This window comes from Cydia fagiglandana, chromosome 27 (assembly GCF_963556715.1).
Source record: "Cydia fagiglandana chromosome 27, ilCydFagi1.1, whole genome shotgun sequence".
NCBI classification, from domain to species: domain Eukaryota; kingdom Metazoa; phylum Arthropoda; class Insecta; order Lepidoptera; family Tortricidae; genus Cydia; species Cydia fagiglandana.
In genome coordinates, this window is record NC_085958.1 from 8,860,083 (window position 1) to 8,877,227 (window position 17,145).

At 35.3% G+C, this 17,145-nt stretch overlaps 1 protein-coding gene across 1 annotated transcript in view; it reads left to right on the forward strand.

Moving 5' to 3' along the window:
* The window catches only part of LOC134677899 (homeobox protein DBX1-B-like), a 30,810-nt gene extending 14,719 nt beyond the window's left edge, over nt 1-16,091 (forward strand). The window contains exons 4-5 of the mRNA XM_063536344.1: nt 14,890-15,100; nt 15,979-16,091. Coding sequence (XP_063392414.1) covers nt 14,890-15,100; nt 15,979-16,091 — 324 coding nt within the window. The remainder of the gene's footprint in view (nt 1-14,889; nt 15,101-15,978) is intronic.
* Nucleotides 16,092-17,145: the final 1,054 nt, after the last annotated feature.

The following is a 17,145-nucleotide window of genomic DNA, read 5'->3' on the forward strand; positions in this document are numbered from 1 at the left end:
TTAGTTGTCTGTCGTAAGAAAAGTACAGTCAGCGATAAAAGCTTGTACCAAAAATTATTTTTTTGCCAAAAACTTATTTCTACTGACAAACTTATTTGACCGGTTTTATCTTACATACGGACTTGATGCCTTAAAAAAATTCCTACTACCAATGAAATAAAGCACCAGAAGATTAATAGAGAAACGTAGACAGCAGTTACTTTTAGACACAATTTCTATTTTAAAATCCGTATAAAACTATTATGAAGAATAGGTAATTTGATCGTGACGTCACATGCTAGTGTTTCATATAAATTCCATAGTAGCAATAACCGTTTTGACAGTTCGAAAAAAGACACTGTTTTGACTAATAGTCAAATACCCAATTATAATATCCAACCAATAAATTGAACATCATAAGCCATATTTTATTGAAAATCACAAAACGCGAACAAATAAAACCGTATCGTATCGGTATTGCAAACAAAATACTCCATTCTTTATACCAACCAAGCATTAACGAAATCTGGCGGCAAATCGGGAAAATCACCCGCCAAAAGCACTCCCAACATAATAAAAAAACTCTCCAACACTGACATAACAATAAAATATACAAACGTTCTTAAGACAAAAATACGCCTTTACCCTCTACGAAAGAGAACGACCTATACAAGTATCCTAAGTTAGAACGAGACCGCTATAACGTTAGAACGGCGTCTTATACCCCGTTTCTATTGGCCGATTTGTATCGAATAAAAGTGTTCCCGCTTTTCTATTGGAGCGCGCGCGTTTGAGTTTTTTTTTCATGGCTGCGTTGAGTTTTTTTTTTATGATTCCTGATGGTTATGGACTATGGAGCGATCGTAAGCAGGTTTTCGGTTTATTGAATGTTTTCGAGTTATTAAGTTGCCTGTTCTGATTCGTTTGAAATTAGGGTCTGGTTTAGATTAGGTTACGGGTTAGGGCGGTTTCACACTACGGTTTATTGAAATGTTAGTATATACTTTATTGAAATACAATGGGGTATTCAACTGTATTTAAAATAAATTTTACAGTACATATGGTCCTATTTTCCCGCACTAGTGCGTAAAATAGCACTTTTGGTGCGATGTCAAAAGTTCAAAGGGCCATATGTACTGTAAAACGTTGTACGATACACGTGCGAATAGGTAATTCGCAACTCGTGTCGATTTAAAACACTCCCTTCGGTCGTGTTTTAATTTATCGCCACTCGTTTCGAATTTCCTCTTTTTCGCACTTGTATCGTAAATAACTAATTTAACACCATTCATGAAATAAAGCACCAGATAATTATTAGAAAAACACAGATAGTAGTTATTTTTAAACACAAGTTCTATTTAATAAATCTGATAGAAATATAAAAAGTAGGTGAGTTGACTGTGACGTCACGATGTAATGTTTCATATAAATTCCATATTAGCAAATTCTTTTGACAGTTCAAAAAAAAGTAACTGATTTGACTAGTAGGAAAATTACCTATTGTCAATATAACCCTGTATCCAGGCCAGAATTGTAAAAAAGAAAAACAATATAACCCTGTATCCAGGCCAGAATTGTAAAAAAGAAAAACAATATAACCCTGTATCCAGGCCAGAATTGTAAAAAAAAACAATATAACCCTGTATCCAGGCCAGAATTGTTAAAAAAAAACAATATAACCCTTCATAGCTAACACAGGTATTGTTATACCGCGAACACGCGAGTGAACCTCAAACAAACCTATTAATTAAGCTCATAAGCGACTAATTGCGCTATACATGACCAAAATGGCGTAAGCTACACATATACAACGTGTTTCTGCTGCATTGTAATATTATTAGAACAAATTAAATTATTTTCAGAAAATATTTTAATTTGTTTTTATCAAGTAGCAACACTGCTATATAATTTATAAACTGAATTAGATGTCATATACATACATCGGAGCTTTCGGTGCGGGAATGTTTTACACTAGCTAAATAACAGGAAAAAACTGTTAAAAAAAACATACTAATTTAACATTTCTAAGCACATTTGGACCTTACTACCTACGTTTAATTCATAGTTTGGTAATTATTTTACAATAAACAAAGTTCGAAATCATTCCCGCACCGAAAACCCCGATGTATGGTCATATACTAAGAAAAAGTGACCAAGGACTCCAGTGCCCCAGCCATAAGCATTCAGTCATCATCATCATCTCAACCATAAGACGTCCACTGCTGAACATAGACCTCCCCCTTTTTTGGGGGGTGAATGCCATAATCGCCACGCTTGGCAGGCGGGTTGGCGATCGCAGTCGAGTACACCGAATTTGAGGGACGCTGCTGCCCGTCCACCGGTGGTCTTGGACGTGGTTTAAGGACATACCCGGGTCCTGGACGTAGTTTAAGGACATACCCGGGCCAAGCCTTCAGTAAGTAAGAAGTGCATATATAATTCAACCTATGCCGCTGTGGTCCGGTGATGGCCGAATGGCACAGGCACCTGCCGCGATATTTATAAATGCTCATAACTTTTTAGATAATTAAAAAATCTTAAAAAAAAACAAACGAATGGGCATAGCCTCCACCAAGTCAGACGACGCAACGTTTAGTTTCTTGTTTTTTTTTTGTATAGTTTCACAGTGCCTTGTTATTTTATTGTAATGCTGTATCACTTATTTGACCAATAAATAATTAAATAGCTGTGGTTGTGACTTCACGATCACGACATTCGCGACCAAGTTATGATTCAACGATTTTAGACATAACGAAACGTCAAAAAACTTGTAGAGTTGGACCAAAAAAGTCTCCAACGATTTTAATAGCATACGCGGTGCAAGTGTTATTTATACGTAATACCAAATTTCATATAATTTTGACGTTCAAAATAACACTTGCACTGCGTGTGCTGTCAAAATCGTTGCAGACTTTTTTTGGTCTAACTCTAATTAAGTCGTAGGAAATGCATCTAGCAATAGTAGTTCGTCTTAAAACCTTATGATCCAAAAACACATTTAACTATATTATGCAGACTTATCTAGGTCTAAGTCTTGCCATGCGTCCATGTTATGCGGAGAGACGACAGCCATGTCGTGCAAAAAGCGCTAGCTCTGCCAGAAGCCAGAAAAGGTAGAGGACGACCCCCTCTGACGTGGTGGACGAGTATGGCCAAACTACTGGATAAAACCCAACTACCCAACCCGACAACTCAAGACAGATCGTCTTGGCGCCGAAGGATAAGGAGAGCCGACCCCACCTATACTTCGTTTGTTTTAGCATTAGAAATTAGGTAAACAATCTTGATTGAAAAACACATTTTAAAAATAAGTTGTAAGGCAAATATGTAACAATTATGAATCTAATACGATCATTTATATTCTTCTGCTTTCATAAGTAATAGTTTTTGATTTTTAAAAAGCGTTTTTCAATTAAAAGACATGTCAAGATCGCTTACCTTCTTGCAAGTTCTTTCTAATGCTAAAAAAAACGAACTATGTGGGATAAGGCAAAGGGAAAGAAGAAGATCTAGGTCTAAGTCTATCGTTTAAGTCCAACAGGAACACGGTGTATTATAGATACGGCGTTCCGTCTTCAAGAACAATCTTAATTGGCTGGCAAATTAATCGGCACTTCAAAGAGTCATAGAGATAAGACAGAGCGTGTGTTTGAGTTTAACGTTCCTCATAAAACCCTGGTTCGCTCGTGATTTAGTGAACGTATGTAAAGGAAATGAAAATGGGAATTAACGTACGTACAATGTTAGACATTTTTATTGTAGATGTTAGTAAAACGTAGATTATACCGGGAGTGGCCTGTAATATGAGCAAATAATTAAAACATAGATTGTACTCCTCAAACGGTGACACTTTTGTTCTACAACTTTTAAAAATTATGAAGTATTTTGACTCTCTACTTTTAATACAAAATTTAATAAATATTATCTTCAATGGACGACATCGCCACGCCATATCATTGTGATTAAATTTGACGTTGCTTGTCACGCCTTAAACATAGCAAATTTCGCAAAACATTGCGTCTTAGAAAAAACTTTAAAGTGTATTTAAAAATCAAACCACGAGGTATTTTTAAAAGTCGCTGAACAAATGTTGGTCTGTATGAGGAGTACAGCCTACAGTTTAATTTTTTGCTCATATTACAGGCCACACCCGGTATAATAACCGGTACTTATGATTTTATTTATGTATAATAAAACCTGGCTAAAAAGATTCTAAAGGAAAACACAATAGGGTATTTGAGTACTAGTCAAATCAGTTTCTTTTTTCGAACTGTCATAACGATTTTGCTACTATGGAATTTATATGAAACACTAGCATGTGACGTCACAATCAAATTACCTACTCTTTATAGTTTTATACGAGTATTAAAATATAAATTGTGTCTAAAATAACTGCTGGTTACGTTTCTCTATTAATCTTCTGGTTCTTTATTTCATGCATGGTCTAAAATAATTTATAACAACCCTATATATTAAAATACAAGGACAATAAGTTAGCTAATTTATCGGTCCGAGAGGTCTGGCTCTGAAAGTAGTGACCCTGCCTGTGAAGCCGATGGTCCTGGGTTCGAATCCCGGTAGGGGTAAATACCGGGCAAAAAAAAATTCACCACACCAACCCGAAAAATATTAACTATAAGATATCAAACCAAATCAAATCCAAATGAATATTATTAAATATTTATCATTCAAAAACATCATTTAAAAGTTAATTCTACCAGCAAACATAAGAAAACAACTCAAAATTTGCATTTGATTACTTTGCCTCACATGTGAATAAAATGCAACTTTGCTATCAGTTTTTGAACAAAAACTGTTCAATGACATCTGATGAATGATGTCTGATATGATGATTAATGTTTAATAACATTTATTTGGATTTGATTTGGTTTGATTTTGTTTGCTATTTTACATTTAATATTTGCTTCGGGTTGGTGTGGTGAAAAATTTTGTGCTTTGAAACCCTCGCAACGCTCAAGATTCCATTTTTCGAACCACTCGCTATGCTGGTGGTTTAATTTTGTAATCTTTCGCTGGCTCGGGTATCAATATTAGCACGAGCGGTTAAACAACTACTTTGCCCCCGAGTGAAACAAATAACTATTATTACTATTTACGGTTAAATTAGTAAGCGCCGGTAGGTCAATATAAGAAGTCATAATAAACGTATTCCACTCTAATTGAATTAAATCATATCTTTAACCAATTATAACCTACAACAAGCACTCGAAACCCGAACCGTTTAGAAATAAAATCCCGATTGAGCCACAATATGAATTCCCCCGCAGTTTGGCCAACATTACAGATTATCTCAGTTTAATTTGTAAATCGAATGAGGGCGCGCGTTCACTTTGCTTGCATACTCGTATAATTCGTTTTTTAGCATTGGAAAAATACTATACGATCTTGATGTGTCTTTTATTTAAATACGCGTTTTTTAATTTTTTACTATTACTTATGAAAGCAAAAGAATGACTTTGACAGTTAAAAAAAAAAGAATGTAAATAATCGTATTATGATTCTTAATTATTACATATTTGCCGTGACTTATTTTGTTAAATAAATCCAACTAAATGTATAACTAGTTAACTTAAAATTACGAAATCACAAAAATCTTAACCTAAACTAACAAGTTAACAACTATTATTATTATTATTCTATTATTTGTTAAAAGTGTTTTTCAATAAAAAGACACTTCAAGATTGTTTACATATTTTCTAATGCTAAAATAAACGAACTATAGCATAAGCAGAGGTAGGAAACTAGTGCGTTCAGGTATTCCCTACTCCGTTACTTTCGGCTAATTAGGGTTGACAAAATTAAAGTAATTATCTTATCTGCGGTTGTGCACGCAAAGGGACGTCAAGTTGTGCCAACCCTAATAATTGCTCGGAGCAATGCTGAGCCGAACGGAGTACTTCTGTACCTAGTACTATTATTTATTCTGTGGCTGTCTTGGCTAGCCCCCCGGTCGCTCAAGTTCGCTAAGCGATCATAATCGTCCTAGGGAGCCCGTCTTGCCGGTTGCATTTGACGTGAAATAATTGTAGGGCGCCGCTTGCGATGGGTAGACAGGGCGGCAATATATTGTGTTTTTGTGTTGGCTAAATGAATATATCAAAGTTAGATTTTTATAAGGACCGGCGTGCAATACTTGTGGACTTGCAGGCGTCCATAGGCTATGGTGACTGCTTATCAAGCGGGCTGTATGTAGTGCCGTATTTACCACTAGGCTGAGTAGGCTGAAGCCTAGGGCGGCAGATTTTAAGAGCGGCAAATTTGGGTCAAAAATATTTTATTTGCTGTTCAGTTAATTGACCAGAATTTTATCGATTTTGCCGCCCTCTGTCATGTCAAGAACCTTTATATTGATGTCAAGACCCTTGATACAGACTTCCGGGCGGACAACAAAGTTATCTTATATGGGTTCCGTTTTGAAGTACGGAACCCTAAAAATGTACCATTATCTATCAAATTGCGCTATTTCTATCGAAAAAATTTCGCGCTCGCTACGCTCGCGTTTACATTTAGGTACATTATTTATAAAAGCGAAGTTGATAGGGGCCGCAAAATCGGCATAGTCTACGGGCGGCAAATGTCTAAATCCGGCACTGGCTGTATGATGGTTTGCCACCGACATGGTATTTAAAAATCTGTGTTTAACTTTTAAATGCCGCGGAGAAATTATCGAATCCTGACTCACACAGACTTTGACCTAGTTCAGTAGACATGCTTAATCCCAGTGAAACTATTACAAACCTGGTAAATTAAAAAAATACTGAAAGAGTCGCAAACCTTTCTGAAAAGTGGCGCCCAACGTGGGTCCGAAATAAAATCTTGTATTCGTAATTGGTATATTTTATTAAATATCTGTAATGTATATTTCAGTAAAAATATATTTTCTAGGAATATTATTAGGTTGGTCAAATACTTGGCAAGTCGTCAATTCAATCATAGATAGCTATAATATACTAAAAAAAAAATCTATGTTGTTTTTTTTATTGTGTAAGGTAATTTTACATGTGATTGAAAAATGTTGACCTAAAAACGATTTTTTTATGATTCACCTTCGTATACTGATTGCCTTAAGTAATTAATTTATATACAAGTTTATGGATATCTTGCTTGAAATAAAATCGAATTTAAACTGTTGTAAGACATAGTAAAATCAGCTAAAATTTAATAATTTTACGGTTTAGACTCACTTGTTTTGAAATAAATTCAATTTCAATTTCAATTTCTTTATTCAATTTCTTTATTCATAACGTAAGTTACATGTCAGTTTTATTATACATATTTACATCTTATGTCTATTTTATATTAACAATAATAAGTATCTAATTTCAATAATCATTAACATATAACATAACATATAACATTGTTTGTATTCATAAATTCATCAAATGAGTAAAACGCCTTATCTATTAAATATTCTTTTAGTTTTCTAATAAACATATTGTCCGATAATTCTGCTAAAATCATAATTTTTTTAATATTGCCAAGTCTATCAATCTGTAACTCTGCACCCTGGGGACCCTGAAGGGTGATTTTTACTTCGTGCCTCCAGATTAGCCCTAATCGGCGAGGGGAGCCCCATCCCTTAAGGCGAAGTATACTACAATTTTCATACTGACACTGCGGGGTTGCGAACTGCATCGCGGCCATAATTGTGTTTTTAGTTTTACGATATCAAATAGATAGTAACAGCCAAAGTGGTCAAATATATCGTGACACCTTTTTTATCATAGGAATAACGATGTATAGCCCTTTTAAGTTGATAATTGAATACAAATTAACGACAAAAGACGTATCACAGTATCAATAATTAATTTCAAGCGTCTGACTCCTGTTAGGGGTGGCACATATCGACATTTCACCGATATCTGACGACTAAGTAAATATTGACATTGCAATTTATTTAACGTAAATGGATATTCTTAGTTTTGCGTTCTCTTCATAGCCTCTAGCCGCCCAGGGACCTATAAAAAGGTCTCCTGTTCCATTCTAACTTGAACTTTGTGTTGACAAAATAAAATTTCATTTTGCTTGGCAAGGTTTGACGTATGGACGGCCAGAGGATAGACAATTACGGAAAAAAATTGTTTTAATTGGCCTGTCAAAGTATTTTCTCTCCTCCGCCATACTTCATCAAAGTAGGCACATTTTACCGTATTATAAATCCAGTTTCTAAAAGCTTCATACCATCTGCACTTATATCGCTATAGGCAGTGAACGACTGGCTATAGGGCATTTGAATGTATTTAAAATAAATTATTTTACACCATGCATAAAATAAAGCACCAGAAGATTAATAGAGAAACGTAGACAGCAGTTATTTTTAGACACAATTTCTGTTTTTAAAACCCGTATACAACTGTAAAGAGTAGGTAAATTGATTGTGACGTCACATGCTAGTGTTTCATATAAATTCCATAGTAATAGCAAAATCGTTTTGACAGTTCGAAAAAAGAAACCTATTTGACTAATAGTCAAATACCCTATTAACACTGTAATATAACATTACCTTCAAGTATATTACTAAACAGTGTTTGTATAGTCGCTAATAGTTGTGTGGGACCCCAGGGTCCCCAGGGGACCCTAAAAAGGGCCCGCGTCAGCTGCAGCACGCGTTGTCGCGCGGTCAGATATAATTGATTACTGAAGACCCGACGGGGCATAGGTACGGTACCAAAACGTTGCAAAAATGTCTATGTAAGATTGTCTTTGATTCTGTTTATATATAGTCGGGAACACCAATTTGTCAATAGAAAAAGAAATGAAATTTAAAATTATTATGGGAGAGAGATATTTTCCAAAATTTCCGCCTTTTGTCATTGACAATAAGATTGTCCCCAAATTTTATATTTATTGAATTTCTTATATTTACCTGATCCTGATTTAATTTCTTAAAATTAATCCATCTTTACTTTGGTATTCTTTATTGATAAAAACAAAGAAAGAAATAAACAAACATATATAATAATCTTTACTTTTGACTTGCGACTTCAATGGCTGTCGCGTTTAAGTTTTCATTTATATTAAACGGGTTATCTCTACCTGTATAGTATTATGCCATCTGTGGGCACTTCCTATAATCTATGCTACGAAATACGCACAGCAAAATAGGCATTATATTCATGTCAATAAAAACGAGATTCCATCACAGTCCACGCAACCAATGAATCTAATTTTCGGACGGTCTGGTTCGAAATTTGAAATATTCATATTTGGAATGAATATTCAAACGGAGCCTGTTTACATTCACGGCGTTCCAATTCCGAATGTTGAATTTATTTATTTTGCCGCGGTTTTTTGGCGGGAGTTTTTGCATCGTGATTGACAGCCCGCCATGTTTTGTTTACCATAGTCAAATAGTTTATTTTTTTTAATTTCTGACATTCAAATTCGTGGTGTAATTGTATACGTGTACAATCGTTTAAATTTAAATATGTAGTTTTATTTGCGTAACCCTTCGGTGATTTGGGTTGACTTTTATTCAAATGCTAATTTCTGTCATTGAGACAACTTTCAAACATAACGTACACATTTTTTGTCCAACATTTAGCTTTATATTATTGTTATTGTCTAAGAGTAAATTGTACACTATTATGTTTGTCATTTTAAATCTGTAACTATTTGGTTTTCTTACATTTTAATTGTGTATAATCAAAACATTACCATTATTACCATTATTGTTTGGCCGGATACCGGATACCGGATATTCGGCCTGACCATCGGCCAAATATCCGGTATCCGGCCGCCGAATATTCGGCCAGGGGAACTATACCTACATTTCGGTTTTTCAGATGCGCATTCTGCAGGTTTGACCTGTTTCCTAGTGAACGTTCGCGCGGACACATTTCTAGGTTCGAAATGAGTGCGCGTGCACGTCAGTGGAATGTTTAAATTGTTTTTAAATAATAAACAAGTAAGTACGATTATGATCAAGACTGTTCCTTAAATCCAATTAGTTTACTCCGAAATCAAGCAATGTTACTATCCGGTATCCGGCCGGATAGTAGGCCACTATCCGGTATCAGGCTGAATATTAAATACATGGCCGGATAGGCCGGATACCAGATAGTAACCGGATATCCGGTGCATCTCTAATTTGCATGCTAGTTTGTTGGACTTTAGGGTTTATTATAATGATTTATTATTGTTACTTGTTGTGACAAATCAATAATTACCATAATTAAATCAGTTATATTATACAGTTATGGAACTTTAAATTTTTAGGAACGCAAAAAAAAGTTTAATTACTAATTAAATTATGAAATTACTTTAGGTGCTGTAATCCAGTAACTAACCCTTATTTATTGCGTTCCTCTAAATTTTTCCATGAGTATATATTTGGAATAGAACTTTTGTTTGTTATAATTATTATAACATCGGCCTCATTGGATATTTGAATATCAGCTGTGAAACCGAAAGTTCTAGCGATGAAAGAACTTCAGCTGGCAAAATATTGCCAAAGTTTGGGCTCATTAAAATGTAAGACGCATAAATAATGGCGGCCAACAATTTATTAAAGGTATATAACCGTTTTCAACGTTAAAATACCTTAAATACTTAGCTTCAATATTATAAGAATTTAGGTATTTAATATAAACCTTCGCGTTTTGAACACATATTAACTCACATTTATAGACGGGTCTATCGCGAATTTATTTTATTACATTTATTTACCGACGTTTCGACGCAGGTTTCACTGGTCGTGGTCGCGGCTAACTGATTTTGAAAATAAGCGTAAAATTAAGTTGAACCCCGCACAAAATTCTCGGTAATAGCCGTTCGGTCGATTTGGCTGAAATTTTGTGAAAATATAGCCTCTAATACTCTGATCAACTGTGTGAAGTTGCAAAATTAATTAATGACTAGTTTTTTAAAATATGACTATTTTAAATATATGTACTTATTTACGTAGTATTGATAATTATCGTCTCTTATCTATGAAGTAGCGAAACCAATTCAAATGCCGAACGGCATAAAGAACTCGTGCGAAATGTCAGAATTAATAAATCAGTGTCAAGCTGTCATTCACTACAGACATTTTTTTTAAACCAATCAGATATCAATTAAATGTAACTATTTAGTACAGATTCATCATCATCATCATCATCATCTCAGCCATAAGACGTCCACTGCTGCTCATAGGCCTCCCCCTTAATACAGCAGTATTAGCACCGTAATAGACCTACGAGTTTGTTAGTTCTCCATCACGCTCACACTAGGACGGAACCGGACGAAATTCGGTGTGAAGATAGTTTGAACCCTCGAATGATGTTTTTTATCTCGATATTGCCACGTATATAATAATAAGACAGGTTGCTACTGTGTACGTTAACTAATAAGAATTATATGTAAGGAAAAAATATTGAACATAAAAATAGTCATATTTTAAAAACTAGTCATTAATTAAAGTTGCAACTTTACACAGTTGATCAGAGTATTAGAGGTTATATTTTCACAAAATTTCAGTCAAATCGACCGAACGGCTATTACCGATCATTTTGTGCGGGGTTACGCTTATTAACGTTACGGTGACGGCGTTATCTCCGAGGTCTCGGAGAAGACTTTGTTTTTTTACCTTATTTAACGCGATTAAGTCCCGTAGTTGTGCATAATAATGTAAAATTTAAGTAATAGAACTGCGGTAAAAACATACCATAGAGTTAGACCAAGGCAAGTCTGCAACGCACAGCTCATAATAAAAGCCTGGCCTACTTAGTGCAATTTCTGTATACGCACTGCTATGCGCTTTACTATTAATACCTACTAATAATATAGCTGTGTAGCTTTTCTTTTTCTATGTGCAATAAAGAAAATTTTATCCTTATCTTTTATATAACAAAGTACAGTAGGTAATAATTGTCAACTGGTTGCTGGTAGGGTAGGTCTAGGGATCCTATAATAATTGGTTGTCATAATGTAATGTTACGCATAAATCTCTTTTCGCATATTTTTTCTCCAGCTGAAACAGAAAGTATTTTCGATAATATTTTTAAATAAATAAATAAATTTCATTTATTCAAGTAACATGACTCATACAATTTGTTAGTATACAATATTATAAATTCTTATGTCTAATGTTAGTACAAACTTAACTACTTACACAAATTAAATATAATATGGGTAGCAAGAAACATGCTTCTCACAGCAGTGCCTCAAGTATAGTATAGTATTTTGCATAGGTTGTGTAGAATAGGGTAGGTTAGGTTAGGTTTGTGTTATAATTTTTCAGAAATGTTAATATTTCCAGCACAATAACAATTATGCGAAATGAGGTTTATGCGTAACATTACATTAGTACAATCAATTATTATGCGACCCAATATGGACCCGTAGGTGTACCTACTGTCCTAAATCGAGAAGGGGTAAATCAAATAACATTTTACACAACCCCCAAGTTACCCAACAGTATCCGTCCATCGAAAAGTACCCGGCGGCGATCTGACGCACCAATTACAGCTGTCAGAAGCACGCTACTGTCAAATTGGAGTCAGTCTGACCCTCCTGACGACTGCCGATTTGTGTTACTATTACCAGAGATATATATAACTCCGTATAAGATAAATAAAGTCTAAGAAAAAAACGTGCCTCGGAAATCAAGAAAAAGTCATTCTCGAATAGGTGGCGCACACACCTTGGGCCTATTCTCGGCTAGATGGCGTTGACGACACCGTTTGATATTTAACAATTTTAACACATATCAGTGAAAGAACATGGGTCAGTATGGAAAATAAAAATTAAAAATCTTTTATACGTAAACATATTTTGATTAATTTATACATTTACAATTTTATTTTATGTTTTAATCGTGTGTCGGTAGATAAATGTACCGTGACTACAAAATTAACTTTGGCAATAGCCCTCTATACTATCTATTCTCTTTGCTATTACCTCTCGAGTCGAATTATGGACCCTAATGGCAGAATGGAGTTTTTATCCCAACATTAAAAAGTTTATGTCAAACATTGTCAACTGTCTTCTTGGAAAATATCATGTTTCGTTTCGTACATACATTTTGCATTTTAATTCAATTAATTTACTTATTTGGACCCAAAGGCCCATGACCATGACAAGCCTTTAACAGTCCCTATGGCAATTCCATCAAGTAGGTATATTTTGATTCTAGGCTTAACTTAAAAAATAATTGAAGTTAGGTAATATTAATCACCATCGATGACATGTGTGCGTATCGCAAATCCAACTAAAAAAATCACATTAACGTAAATCGGAATCCCATTTCGAAATACAAATAATGGTGGCAAAAATCTAACAGTTTTTTGGAACAACACCGTGTCCACGCATTGTGTTTCTGACGGCGCGTTTATTGATGGCTGCTAGGCGTGGTCGCCTGTGCCCCGAAAAAACGTTATGGCGGGATTGTCGTTGATTTTTTTAGAAAAATACGGGTTTAATGGAAAATATATTGTTAAGGGTTAGAATGAATGTGATTTACGTCGATGTATTGAATTAGTATTAGGATTTATTGTTAGGAAAATTGTTTGATTACCTACTGTATAATATTTTTTTATAAATTCACGACTACTAAAGCCAAGCTTAATTTGCATGGCATTTAAAACGACAAAGTGTGGCAATGTCATCAATAGAATAGTTTGAGGTATTGTGAATATGTCTATAAGGAGTAAGACACACGAAAAAGAAAGTATGTAATTAAGTAAGTGGTAATTTTGATCTCATAATGATGAACTCGTAAAAAACTAAATGTGTACAGTATTATATTCTTTGGTAGGTACACGCAAACATCAAACTTTACTTTTTCTCATTTTATATCAAAATAGTACCCATCACCATCACCACGTAAGCGGTCACCGTAGCCTATAAACGTCATATAACTCCAGAAGTATAAATTGCGTATTGCTGACTCCTGCAAAAGTAATACTTACAGCATACCGCACTTTTTTTTTCCTTTAAATCTCCACGAATATGCCTTCACTTAAAAAAGTAAAATAAAAATGTAACCGTTCCATAGTTCCAATGTCCAATAATGACAATATCATTTTATAGACATTCATTTTACTCCCTATCATCGAGATATTGTTGAAATTGCGGTCCATTCATGGGCAGATGCTTTCACGCCCGCGCGCAATGATGAATCACTGCACACACTATTAAATGACACGTCATTTTCGCCATAGACAAACCTTTTTTCATCGAAAACGGCGCGAAATCGTTAAAAAAGCAAATTTGATTCCCGAATGACGAATAGTGCTCGCCGATTGGCGTAGCCAATCAGTTATTGATAGATGTTCGATATTTGAAATTTTGCGCCATTTGTCAGTTTTAAATATGGAACGATCGTGAAATCGCGTTTATAATTGATTACCGGAGATCATTAGTGTTTCTGATAAAGACGTTAAAAAGGAACGTTACACATACTTCCGGAAAGATGGATCGGTTTTGATGTGTTAACGGTAACGGTCTTGCTTGAAAAAAAGTTTCGATTTAAGATTTTTCCCATGAAGCTTCCAGAAAGATGAAGAGTATAGTAACATTAGGCATTTGGGACTTTTTCTTTGTTTAATTTAAAATTAAATCAAACAAAAACCTATATATAAGAATAATAAGTACTTCCTATTGATAAACTTTTTTTTATTTACAAATCCTTTAGTTAAGTTTATTTTTAGTTTATATAAACTACAAATAAAGTACAGTACGTACAGTTACAAGTTTACTGTTATTTGCAAAAAAAATGTTTTTTCCTATTAAAAAAAAGAAATATTGAATAAATACGAGTATATTGCTCTAACGTGTCAATATAGGGTAAAACCGGGATTTATGCCCTGCTTATTGAAATGCCTCTCGATTTTTTTAATTGAAAAAAGTCCGATAGTCCGAAAACTTGTATCAAAAATGATTTTCACAAAAAATATTTTTCCTCAGGTCAAAATCTGGTTCCAAAATCGTCGCATGAAGTGGCGCAATTCTAAAGAGCGGGAGCTTCTGGCGTCCGGGGGCTCCAGAGAGCAGACGCTGCCTAACAAGAACAACCCCCACCCGGACCTGTCTGACGCTGAGGTGGACAAGCAGAAGATGTCTCCGGTCCCTGAGGATGAGGAGAAGAAGTTCGCCAGCACTTCTGGGGAATTTAGAGGTGATTATTAGTCTGTACCAGTGGTGTGCAAAGAACGGCCTTCGGGCAGGCGTGGCTCACTCCGCGATTTCGTCGCTTTGCTACTACCTGTAGCTACCTACCAAAAGTACATCTGTTCGACCCCAATTTTGGGGTTTGCCATAAGCCGCGCGTGGCGCTGTCGCAACCTAGCGGCCATATCTGTGCTGATCGTGACATACGCGTTTTGTTAGAGAGTGAGCCTTCTGTACCGAGTACTATTATTTATTCTGTGCTTCGGGCCAGCTCCGGCCCGCAAAGGATTTTTCACCACACCAACTGGTAAAGTTTATCTTGATTGTTCAAAAACCGATAGCACAGTTGCATTTTATTCACATGTGAGTCAAAGTAATCAAATGCAAATTTTGAGTTGTTTTCTTATGTTTGCTGGTTGAATTGACTTTTAAATGATGATTTTGAATGATAAAAATTTAATTAATAACATTCATTTGGATTTGATTTGGATTGTTTTTGTTTGATATCTTACAGTTTATATTTTCTTCGGGTTGGTGTGGTGAAAAATTTTGTGTTTCACTCGGGGGCAAATTTTGTTTAACCCTAGTGATTTGAAACTCTCGCAACGCTCAAGATTCCATTTTTTGAACCACTCGTGGTTAAATTTTCAAAATTTTGGGATCTTTCGCTTGCTCTGGTATCAATATTAGAACGAGCGGTTAAACAACAACTTTTACCCTTGTAAAACAAATAACTATAACCGTTTCAAATCAAAGTGCATTCCTGATAGATTTTGATTGACAAAATGAACAGTTTATTTAAAAAAAGATAGTTACTTTGATGGTAAAAACTTGTCCCGAATCATCCCGAATAATTTCCCAGGTTAAAATGTTCTTTCTCCACAGGTTACGAAGACAAAATAGCCGCCCCATTCTACCGCGAACCGTTCCAGCCAATGGATGAGGCTGACGACTTTGACAGTGACAGCGCCAGCGACGAGGAAATTAACGTGACATGACGTGTTTACACGTAGCTGTATATAGAATAGGTTAGATTTATTCATTCATGTGATTGTTTAAGAGGATTGTACTCTCTTGGTTGCCTGTATTTTTTTTATTATTTTTTTATTATGAATGGGCTTACTCATGGCCACAGACTAGCCGAGGCGTAGACGTGGCCTACGATGGAGCGAGCTCGCCCAGAAGGTGCCTGTTCACTCTTGATTTGAAGGTTGCCGGGTTATAAGAACACGGAAATATAGACGCCGGCAAGGAATTCCATTCCTTGGCAGTGCGCATAAGGAAAGTAGAAGCAAAGCGCTTCGTGCGAATTGGTGGAATATCTACCAAGTAAGGATGGAAACCGGCCGTGCGTCTAAAAGTCCGATGGTAGAATGGGGACGGTGGAATAAGCTCGTGTAGCTCTTGAGCACACTCCCCGAAGTGCAACCTGTAGAATACCGACAGGCTGGCGACTTTCCGCCGATGGGCCAAAGACTGAAGCTTAGCCGTTAGCTTCTTGTCGCCAATCATCCTCCTGGCTCTGCGCTCCACTGAGTCCAAAGCGGCGAGTTGGTATTTAGCTGAGCCATCCCACAGGTGGCTGCAATACTCCATACACGACCGGACTTGACCGGACTGACTTGACTGGACCGGACTATGTCTCTTGGTTGCCTGTTTGTGAATGACAGTTGGATTTCATACAGAAAACAACAAAAATTCCGTGATATTATATAACTATAGATAGGTTATACTATACATAAGGAGCCCAAAAATACTTCCATATTTATTTCTATACCTATAGTTCGTTTTTTTAGCATTAAAAATAAGGTAAACAATCTTGATATGTCTTTTAATTTAAAAACACATTTTAATAAGTTACGGTAAATATGTAACATTGTAACAATTATGAATCTAATACGATCATTTATATTATTCTGCTTTCATAAGTAATAGTTTTTGATTTTTAAAAGGCGTTTTTCAATTAAAAGACATGTTAAGATCGCTTACCTTCTTGCAAGTTCTTTCTAATGCTAAAAAAAACGAACTATACGAAGAAATCAGATATTTTTG